The sequence below is a fragment of the Bison bison genome, unplaced genomic scaffold (assembly GCF_000754665.1).
Source record: "Bison bison bison isolate TAMUID 2011002044 unplaced genomic scaffold, Bison_UMD1.0 scf7180017864295, whole genome shotgun sequence".
NCBI lineage: Eukaryota > Metazoa > Chordata > Mammalia > Artiodactyla > Bovidae > Bison > Bison bison.
The window spans coordinates 2,815,275-2,827,458 of record NW_011494867.1 but is presented as its reverse complement, the minus strand read 5'-3'; the positions used below and the strand labels follow the sequence as shown (position 1 = coordinate 2,827,458).

General features: G+C 39.2%; 1 protein-coding gene across 1 annotated transcript in view; it reads right to left on the bottom strand.

Annotated features, from left to right (window-relative positions):
- CNTNAP4 (contactin associated protein-like 4) overlaps positions 1 to 12,184 on the bottom strand; it is a 288,255-nt gene that overhangs the window by 235,990 nt on the left and 40,081 nt on the right. The window contains exon 2 of the mRNA XM_010850772.1: positions 8,142 to 8,252. Within this exon, the coding sequence (XP_010849074.1) occupies positions 8,142 to 8,252 (111 nt within the window). The remainder of the gene's footprint in view (positions 1 to 8,141; positions 8,253 to 12,184) is intronic.

Sequence of the window (12,184 nt, the reverse complement as noted above, 5' to 3'; positions counted from 1 at the left end):
AGCAGCGGCAGCAGCAGCTGTGTTGTCCCAATTTCTGCTTCTGTCTTCTCAGGGACTTCTTCCCTCTGTCTCTGTGTCCCTGTAGATCTCTTTTCTTTTAGAAGAACACCCGTCATTGGATTCTTGCTGTTGTTCAGTTGCTAAATCATGTCCAACTCTTTGCAAGTCATTCGATTTAGGGTTCAGCCTAATCCTGGTGGCTCAGTGGTAAAGAATCCATCTGTACTGCAGAAGACCCAGGAGATACTGGTTCGATCCCTGGAGAAGGGCATGGCAACCCACTCCAGTATTCTTGCCTGGAGAATCCCATGGACAGAGGAGCCTGGTGGGCTACAGTCCATGGGGTCACAAAGAGTCAGGCACGACTGAGCACGCACACGCACTAGTCCATTATGACCTGATCCTGATTACATCCACAAAGACTCTAAGTCTAAAGAAGGTCACATTCATAGGAATCAGGGTTAAGAAGTGAACACATTCTTTTGAAGGACACATTTCAACTCACAATAGAATTAAGTGGCAAAATTAAATTAACAGACCTCAATAAAAGTACATTTTTCTTCTTCCCTACTGGTAGAAATGGAATAATTCCATTTAATAGTAGCCTTTTGCTGATCTCTTTTCCCCATTACAGGGCCTAGTCATTATCACAGTGTCACCCAGAGCACTTCTTACTTATCTTAGATGGAACGCTGTGGGTTGTTGAGCTTGATTTCTCATTTCTTGCTTGTCTGTTCTTTAGCCCTAAGTTTTCCAGACTCCATAGCAAAGAGGTCACTCCATCTGGGTTTCTAGGATACTAGGATCTTTATTAGCTGACTTAATTTGTACGTTACTTGCCGACTTAGCTGGACACCCTTCCATAGCCTGATTTAAATACGACAAGGAATGTTGCCATACTAGTATAATATATAGCCTTTAATAAATCACTCAAAATCTGACATTCCTTTGTGAGCACTTCATGTAATTAATAGGAAAAAAAAAGAAAAACGAAATAAAAAAGAAAAAATGTAATCAAGTAGGCTGACAACCAGCAAAAGATAATTAAAATGATCCTGTTTTGTTTCTCTATTTCATTAACATGCAAATGAGATTCATGAAGTTTAATATTGTGTTTTACCAAGAGCCATAGAAACGAACTGAGAATGAAAATGAGTCCTACTGATGGAGATTCCTGATGAGTATATAAATTAATGAAAAAATATGATTTGATTCAACAAATAACACATCATATATATGTATATATATATACACACACACATAGAGAGAATGTGTATGATTTCTTGAACCCCAACAAATGAAATAAAGATAAGTAGTTACATTAAATTTTGCATCTCTTTTCATGGGCCAATCCTATGAAATGTTTTATTACTCAAATGGAGTGGTGGTAAATGTTAAACTGCTTTACTTTTAAAAAGAAGTACAAGATAGAAACTTCATTCTAAGGTCACTGTTTTGATGGCAGCATTCTCACAGGAGGGACCACTGGCTCAGAATCTGGACCAACTCCCTTAGTGGCGAGGAAAGCCCACTTGCCTGTGGTAAGGGATTCAGAACTGAAAACAAGAGAAATAGTCCAATGTGACAGTAACTTTCACTATAAGGCAAATAAAAGTAACAGCAAAAATTATCTACACAAAAGTATTCAAAGCCCACAACGTTCTCCTTGTAAACTGAGTAATACAAGGATCTCAGTTATTACTCCCCAATGATAGTCTCACACTAAGAAACACACAAAGTTATGGCAACTGCACCCAATAAAAAAGAAACACACATAGAAGAATGTATCAAATAATATCAGATAAAATCTTTTGAATAAACTCAAACTCACGCTGCAGCGTTAGGTAGTTATAACACTTATCATATAGCAAAACACACAAACACACAATCCATTTGTTCTGTCCAGTGTTCAACGTACTCAAACATTAAACAACAGCACAAAGAATAAGACCAACCAGTAAACTTAGAAGTGGCTGAGGGCTTCCCTGGTGGTCCAGCAGTTAAAACTCCGCCTGCCAATGCAGGGGACACACAATGTTCAATCCCTGGTCCGGGAAGATCCACATGTGGTGCGGCAGCTAAGCCCGTGCACAGAAACGACTGAGCCCGTGCTGTGCAGCCTGTGCTCTGCACCGAGAGAAGCCACCACAGCGAGCAGCCCACACGTTGCAGCTAGAGAGGAGATGCCGCTTTCTACAACCAGAGAAAGCCTGTGTGCAGCAACAAAGACCCAGTGTGGCCACAAATAAATAATAATTAATTAATTTGTAAAACCCACAATATAAGAAGCCATTATATACCTACAGGGTTCCTATAGCTTAGTTGGTAAAGAACCTGCCTGCAATGCAGGAGACCCCAGTTCAATCCCTGGGTCAGGAAGATCCCCTGGAGAAGAGAAAGGCTACCGACTCCAGTATTCTGGCTGGAGAATTCCAGGGACTGTTTAGTCCATGGGGTCGCAAAGAGTCGGACACAACTGAGCAACTTTCACTTTCACTATATACTCACTAGAATAACTAAAAGCTGAAAAAAAGATGTGGCTGATACAGCATGTGAGAAGGGAATAAGAAATGACTGAATCACAGTTTTACTAATATATGATGTTGATGTCTTTTTATGCTTCTTAATAGTATTTTTTGGTTAGTATTGCTAATTCTTTTTCCATAGAATGCATGAGCAGATGGGTTTTGTCTTAGTATATAGGAAGGGATAACAATGATACTCTGTCTTTAAGTCCATAGAGTTTTGAAATTCTCTTATTTCTACACTAAGTTTCCATTTAATTATCTGCACTTTTCTTGAAACATACTGAAGCAATCAAACACAACCTACCTAAGAGATAGTCAACAATATGAACTAAGTATTCCCAAAGGAGCATGAAATCTTATTAACTTCCCATTCCTCAACAGAAGAGAAAATCATGTCATTCACATTGAGAATTAAATAAATTTAGGGATGACTATTTTTAAACAACTAGCAACTTTTTTACTGAAGGATAATTGCTTTATAGATTTTGTTGTTTTCTGTCAAACCTCAACATGAATCAGCCATCAGATCAGATCAGTCGCTCAGTTGTGTCTGACTCTTTGCAACCCCATGAATCACAGCACGCCAGGCCTCCCTGTCCATCACGAACTCCCGGAGTTCACTCAGACTCATGTCCATCGAGTCAGTGATGCCATTCAGCCATTTCATCCTCTGTCATCCCCTTCTCCTCTTGCCCCCAATCCCTCCCAGCATCAGAGTCTTTTCCAGTGAGTCAACTCTTCGCATGAGGTGGCCAAAGTACTGGAGTTTCAGCTTTAGCATCATTCCTTCCAAAGAAATCCCAGGGCTGATCTCCTTCAGAATGGACTGGTTGGATCTCCTTGCAGTCCAAGGGACTCTCAAGAGTCTTCTCCAACACCACAGTTCAAAAGCATCAATCCTTCGGTGCTCAGTCTTCTTCACAGTCCAACTCTCACATCCATACATGACCACAGGAAAAACCATAGCCTTGACTAGACGGACCTTTGTTGGCAAAGTAATGTCTCTGCTTTTGAATATGCTATCTAGGTTGGTTATAACTTTCCTTCCAAGGAGTAAGCGTCTTTTAATTTCATGACTGCAGTCACCATCTGCAGTGATTTTGGAGCCCAGAAAAATAAAGTCTGACACTGTTTCCACTGTTTCCCCATCTATTTCCCATGAAGTGATGGGACTGGATGCCATGGGTACACATATATCCCCTCCGTTTTGACCCTCCCTCCCATCTCCCTCCCCATCTCACCCCTCTAGGTTGATACAGAGCCCCTGTTTGAGTTTCCTGAGCCATACAGCAAATTCCCATTGGCTCTCTATTTTACATATGGCAATGTAAGTTTCCGTGTTACTCTTTCCAACATCTCACCCTCTCCCGCCCTCTTACCATGTCCATAAGTCTATTCTCTATGTCTGTTTCTCCACTGCTGCCCTGTAAATAAATTCTTCAGTACCATTTTTCTAGATTCCATATATATGCATTAGAATGCAATATTTATCTTTCTCTTTCTGACTTACTTCACTCTGTATAATAGGTTCTAGGTTTATCCACCTCATTAGAACTGACTCAAAGGCGTTCCTGTTTATGGCTGAGTGATATTCCATTGTGTATACGTACCACAACTTTTTTATCTATCCATCTGTTGATGGACATCTAGGTTGCTTCCGTGTTGTAGCTATTGTGAATAGTGCTGCGATGAACAATGGGATACATGTGTCTCTTTCAGTTTTGGTTTCCTCAGGGTATATGCCTAGGAGTGGGATTGCTGGGTCATACGGTGCTTTTATTCCCAGTTTTTTAAGGAATCTCTATATTATCTTCCACAGTGGTTGTATCAATTTACATTCCCACCAAGAGCACAAGAGCATTCCCTTTTCTCCACACCCTCTCCAGCATTTATTGTTTGTAGACTTTTTGTTGATGGCCATTCTGACCAGTGTGACATCATATCTCACCAGTGTGAGGTGATATCAGACTGGTGTGAGGTGATAGTTTTGATTTGCATTTCTGTAATAATGAGCAATGTTGAGCATCTTTTAATGTATTTGTTAGCCATTTGTATGTCTTCTTTGGAGAAATGTCTGTTTAGGTCTTTTTCCCATTTTTTGATTGGGTTGTTTGTTTTTCTGGTATTGAGTTGAATGAGCTGCTTGTATATTTTGGAAATTAATCTTTTGCCAGTTGTTTCATTTGCTATTATTTTCTCCCATTCTGAGGGTTGTCTTTTCACTTTGGTTATAGTTTCCTTCACTGTGCAAAAGCTTTTAAGTTTAATCAGGTCCCACTTGTTTACTTTTGGTTTTATTTCCATTACTCTAGGAGGTGGGTCATAGAGGATCTTGCTTTATGTCATCGAGTGTTCTGCCTATGTTTTCCTCTAAGGGTTTATAGTTTCTGGTCTTTCATTTAGGTCTTAAATCCATTTTGAGTGTATCTTTGTGTATGTTGTTAGGAAGTGTTCTAATTTCATTCTTTTACATGTAGCTCTCTAGTTCTCCCAGCACCATTTATTGAAGAGGCTGTCTTTGCCCCATTGTATATTCTTGCCTCCTTTGTCAAAAATAAGGTACCCAAAGGTGCCTGGGTTTATTTCTGGGATTTCTATCTTGTTCCATTGGTCTATATTTCTGTTTTTGTGCCAGTACCATACTGTCTTGATGACTGTAGCTTTGTAGTATAATCTGAAGTCAGGAAGGTTGATTCCTCCAGTTTCATTCTTCTTTCTCAAGACTGCTTTGGCTATCCAGGGTCTTTTGTGTTTCCATATGAATTGTGAATTTTTTTGTTCTAATTCTGTGAAAATTGTCGTTGGTAATTTGATAGGGATCACACTGAATCTGTAGATTGCACTTGGTAGTCTCGTCATTTCCACAATATTGATTCTTCCTACCCAGGAACATGGAATATCTCTCCATCTGTTTCTGTCATCTTTGATTTTTTTCATCAGTGTCTTATTATTTTCTGTGTACAGTTCTTTTTTCTCCTTAGGTAAGTTTTTTCCTAGATATTTAATTCTTTTTGTTGCAATGGTGAATGGGATTGATGCCTTAGTTTCTCTTTCTGATTTTCATTGTTAGTATATAGAAATGCAAGTGATTTCTGTGCATTGATTTTTGTATCCTGCAATTTTGCTAAATTCATTGATTAGCTCTAGTAATTTTCTGGTACTATCTTTAGGATTTTCTATGTACAGTATCATATCATCTGCAATGAGGGCTTTATTTCTTCTTTTCCAATCTGGATTCCTTTAATTTCTTTTTCTTCTCTGATTGCTGTAGCTAGGACTTCTAGAACTATGTTGAATAATAGTGGACACCCTATTAAATAATAGGACACTCTTAAATAAAGTGGACACCCTTGTCTTATTCCTGATCTTAGGGGGAATGCTTTCATATATAATTAGCAACTTTTAAAATCACTTCTTGCAAACTTCCTTCTAATCTTAAAACAGAGGATCAGTTACATTTTCATGGCTACTGTATACATAATGATTGTATATTGTTGTAGAAAAGTATATTTTAGGATCAAGATGGAGGAGTAGGGAAACTCTGAACCCACCTCCTCCCATGTGTGCATCAAAATTAAACTACTTAGAAAGCTAACTATCTATGAGAATGACCTAAAGACAAGCAGAAAAGATTTTACATAACTAAAAGCATAAAGAAAAAGCAACAAGAAGACAGGCAAGAAGGACAGAGATGCAATCTAGTCAGGACCCCCAGCCCAGGATCAGTGACCCACAAACACGAGGGAAATCATAGTCACAGAGGTCCTCAATAAGGGGCATGGTGTCCAAGCCACATATAGGGCTCTCGGCCCAGGAATCCTGCACAGAAAAGATGAGGCCCCAGAAGTTGAGCTTTGAAAAGGAACAGAGCATGTTTGGAAGAGCCAGAGGGCTATGGACAACAGAGACTGCACTCTTAAAGGATATGTGCAAAATCTCACATATGCAAAGTCCCAGTGGAGAGGCAGTCGTTTGAAAGGCACCTGGGTCAGACTCGGTTAATGCCCTTGCAGAGCCTCCCACAGAGACAAGAGGCAGCTGAGACTCCCCTGGGTAACAAGACACTGGTGGCTATTTGTGGAATCTCCTTCTCCTGAGCTGACACCAGCAGTGGCAAGTGCCATTTTGGAATCCTCTCCCAAGCCTAGTAGTGCCAGGAAGCACCACCATCCAGGCTTCTCAGGTGGCACAGTGGTGAAGAATCCACCTGCCAATACAGGAGATGCAAGAGATGAGGGTTCAATCCCTGGGTCAGGAAGATCCCCTGGAGGAGGAAATGGCAACCCACTCCAGTATTCTTGCCTGGGAAATCCCATGGACAGAGGAGCCTGGCAGGATACAGTGCTGGGGTCATAAAGAGTCAGACACAACTGAGCACATACGCATGATAACAACACCCAGCAGTGGGTCCACAACAGGCATGCACCCCAGGTCACACAGCCAGCCAGCTGGGGGTCAGGCCCCCCGCCAGCTCACTCACAGTGGGGGCCCAGCCACAACATGCCTCAACATCACTCACCACCAGGGAAATGCAAATAAAAACCACAATGAAGTCTACCTCACACCTGTCAGAATGGCTATAATCCAAAAGGCGACATCACGACTACCAGTAACAAATGTTAGGGAAGATGCAGAGGAAAGGGAGCCCCGGTGCACTGCTGGTGGAATTGTTAACTGGTGCAGCATTGAGGTTCCTCCAAAATTTAAAAACAGAGCCACCATAAAGTCCAGCAACTTCACTTCTGGGTATTTACCCCAAGAAAATAAAAGCATGAAAAAGATATATGCCCTCCTATGTTCACTGCGGCATTATTTACAATAGCCAAGTAATGGAAACAACCAAAGTGTCCTCTGTAGATGAATCACTGAAGAAGATGCAGTACATACATATACAATGGAATATCTAGTTTTCATTAAAAAGTGAAATCTTACCATTTGTGATACCTTAGATGAATCTAGAGGGTATTAAGTGAAATAAGTCAGACAAAGACAAAACTATATGACTGCACTTATATCTGGAATCTATAAAACAAACAAAATGAAATCTGACCCATAGAGACAGAAAAGTAAGAGGTGGTTGCCACAGAAGGAATGGAAGGTTGAGGGAATGAATAATATAGGTGAGAGAAATTCCATATATAAAATAAATAAGTCATAGGATATAATATACAGCATAGGGAATATGGTAATAATACTGTAATATCTTTGGTTACTAGACTTAACATGGTGATCACTTCAAAGTGTATTTCAATGTCAAACCAATATACTGTACACCTGAAACTAAAATTGTACAGTATATCAACTATATTTCAATTAAAAATAAAAATTAAAATTTTAAAGAAAAATTTATTTTATAAGATACATTTTAAAAAATCACCAGATTGAGGGAATTCAATTCTTTGGGTGCTAAAACGATGATGCAAGATATTTAAATAGGTGCATCCCTTTGCCATTCCAGAACCAAACCCAAATGTCATGTACAACCCATCAGTTTCTGCCATTTGCTTATTTACAAATTTACTTCCTTTTATAATTTACTTCCTTTCACAATGTATCACTTAACAATGAATGAGATTCATCATGAACCAATCAGAGCAGAAAAAGCAGACTTACCATCTCTTCGGTTTAGCCTTGCAAACCCAGGACCATGACTGCTAGAGAGCTCGGAAGAACTGCTGAATGATGCTTGAGACAAGGTAGACACCAGAGGGTCATCACAATTATCTGCCAAAAGGAAAAATTCCACATTCAGGTTAGTAGCCTGCTGACAGCTTACTTGGATTCAATAGATAAAACAAATAAAGAAAATGAAACAAATAAACCTAACAATATGCCCACTGTTTATAGATAGTAAACACTCAACAAGAGAAAAAGAATTTAAAGACAGGACAATATGGAAATGGAGAAAGAAAACTACATAGAAATTACAAAATAGTATTTTGAGGTAGAAACAGTTTACTTAAGAAACAAAAATATCTCATCAGTATACCTAATTTACACAAATAAATGTATATTATTTAACTACATTAAAATTAAGAACTTAGAGCTGTCAAAAGACAGGTGAAGTGAAGAGAAGTAACAACATGAACAAAGTATTCCTGGAACAGTTTACAAGTAGTTTTGCAAATGAAGGGAAACAAAACAAAAAATAAGGAGAAACAAAAACTCCTTTCAAATCAGTTAGAAAACACACTAGGAAAAAATGACACAAAACCAGAGCAGAGAGTTCACAGCACAGAACCACTTTAAAATGATACTCAAACTCAAAGCGTAAATTAACACTACTATTAGGGTGGCTCAGACCCTAAAGCGTCTGCCTGCAGCGCGGGAGACCCGGGTTTGATCCCTGGGTTGGGAAGATCCCCTGGAGAAGGAAATGGCAACTAACTACAGTATTCTTGCCTGGAAAATCCCATGGACGGAGGAGCCTGGTGGGCTACAGTCCATGTGGTTGCAAAGAGTCGGACACGACTGAGAGACTTCACTTTCACTCCACAGACAGGAGGCCAGCAAGATTTAATACATCTGACAACGCCAGATGGTCTAGACAATGTGGGCCAAGAGAAGCTCCAACATCCCGCCAGTGGCAGTGTAAACATGAGAATCTACTTTAAAAAAAACAATTTATCATCAGCTTGCATATTTTGAACCTCTGTTTCCTGAGGCCCGTCGCCCCACTGATAGGTATGTCCGCCTCGGCAGAGCCTCCGGATAAGGGTGTTACACAAATGCGAGTATTAACTGTGCCATCAGGAAAGCGGGCAGCATTAACCTAGAGCAGCTCTTGTATTTGTTCACAGGGATACGTGTGCAGTTTCTAGCAACAGTGCTCATAGCAGCAAAAATTGGCAATCTGAACATTTACTGATCAAATAAGAGATAAATAAATCACAGTACTTTTCACAATGGAATAACATACAGCAGTAAAAGGAACTACACCAACGGACACCAAAAGAAAAAACAAAAAGGTGCGATCTTAGAAATACAAATTTTAATGGAAAAATGGCTATAGAAGACCATATAAATATATGTTGATAGCTTTGAGAATCTTAAAAACAAGCAAAGCTAAATAAAACATTATTTAGGGACATATGTGATGAGGAAAATACTATTAAAAAACAAAGTAATGAAAAGCTCAGAATTCAAGACAGTGGTCACTTCTGAAGGAAGGCAGGGGGTGTGTGTGTGTGTGTGTGTGTGTGTGTGTGTGTGTGTGTGTGTACACTCCCATACATACATGTATATATCAATAGGTATATAAGGGTATATATGAAATACATATATACATGTCTTATTATCTATTCTACTATGTATGTCACATAGCCAATAAAAAGGAAGGTACAAACAGTAAGGAAAAGTGTAAGAATAGTCTCATGTTGACATTTTATTCAGCTAACTCTTCATTTCATGCAGTCTTTAGATTTTCATATTATATAATTACTAAGTGGTAGCCATTTTTGCTCTTACCAGATAACATTTCTCTTATATTTAGGATTTAACGTATGTTGGTAATTAAAAATCATGCACGATTATTGTCACAATTCTTAATTTAACAATGAACATTTTAATTTAAATACATCTAGGATTACATAGATTCACCTGAAATTTTGTGAAGTCTATGCATTTTGAACATGGTTTTTTTTTAACCGTCACTAGTAGTTTTATTGCTTAAATATTCAAACTACAATATTTTTCTGCAGTGCTGCTATTTGAAATATACACTTTTCCTTCAAGTTAAAGGTTTAAAGTATAAGCGGTTAGTACAAATTTACCAACTTCACATTTGAATGCTTTTCAAAAGAATTTGCTAAAGATAGCATTCATTTTTTAGGATTGTCTCATTTTCATTTAAAGTCCACTTTTTCTTCTTTCACATCTTAAATTCTTTAACTCTTAAAACAGACTGATAACTGGTCCAGACTTCCTGCACGTCTATCGATCGGCTTAAGTACTGACACTGTCGATCCAGTTGTAATTCAAGTGTTAAGAAATGTAGACATAAAAAGACGTAACAATTCGTGAAGTGTTACACTCAAGCAACAACCAGAACACTTCCGTATGCTGTGGAAACTATGACGTATGTGTTTGTGTGCACAAATGAGCACATATATATATGGGGTGTGTGCATGTGTGGGTGTTGTGTCAACCGAAACTATAATACTTGTGAATCACTATCAGTATTCAGGTATAAATGTGACCCCCCAAAGCTAGGCTGTTTCACTGCAATTCACAGTCAATTATGCAGATTCAACTCAATGCTTCAGATGTAAAATGACTCTCTAGTGCAATCACTCTAGAGGGCATACACTTACTGCACATTTGTTTTTGCCACTATAAATTGAGAATCAATACTGTTCTATTTTTAGCTTAAAAAGAATGCGATTAATCTAAGAGAAGGGGTGTTTACCCCATCTGTGGGGAAAAGGACACGTGATATGAGAAAGGGATCAGCGGGGCGGGCAGGGTGGAGTTGCGGGGGAGGCGGGTGGTTGGGGGGCGGCCGGGAATAGAGGAGGGCTTCAGTGTCAGCTACAGTTCCAGCTGTCAGCCTGAGTTGTGGTTGCATGAGTATATACATTTCCCCACAATCTGTGGTATGTTCGTTTAGCAGTAAAATATTCTAAAGTTATCCTTACATAGAACTAATAATAATGAACACACACATTCAGTGAGCACTCTGCTAAGAACTTAGAACCGTTTCACACGAGTGAAGTGAAGTGTAAGTCGCTCAGTTCTGTCAGACTCTTTGGGACCCCATGGACTATACAGCCCATGGAATTCTCCAGGCCAGAATACTGGAGTGGGTAGACTTTCCCTTCTCCAGGAGATCTTCCCAACCCTGGGATCGAACCCAGGTCTCCTGCATTGCAGGAGGATTCTTGTCCAGCTGAGCCACAAGGGAAGCCCAAGAATCCTGGAGTGGGTAGCCTTTCCCTTCTCCAGCGGATCTACCAGTTTTTACCATTCTTCTTTGAGATACTAATATTATTTTACAGATGAGGTAAAATTGAGACACAGAATTTGGTTAATTTGCTCATCTCCTTGTGATGAGACCATGATATTTAAATACTACATCAGATCATCCTAATATCTGGTCCCTTCACCAAGTACATATGTACCATACAGACATATAGTGTATATATATTAGTAACAATGTATTATATACATCTAATATGTATATGTACAATATTTGTACTTATGCATAATACATAGCACAGTATAGTTATACTAAAGTGTATGCATTTATTATATATATACAATTATGCATATAATATATAATTATATTTACAACCATAATGCATATATGTACAGGCATGACATACATATATTACAATATACATATGTGTATTACAAAATGTATGTGTATATATATGTATATATAGTGTACTGCCGGGAGCCAGCATGAGGACCTCCGCCCGTGGCAAAGGTCATGAGGAAGGAGGCTTGACATACACAAAGGCGGGATCGAGCCTCAGGAGTCCCCCTGGAAATTCTCAAGCACCCACCCCCAAAAGCAGAGCCTGCCTACTTTACTACTTTGTGCTCTCACCTACACCTCTGACTTTACGGGGGGCTGTCCCCCACCACCTCTTTCAGAGAAGGAGTTAACTTACAGCTCCAGTTAATAATAATTCCTGGGCGTGATAGGAGTGTTT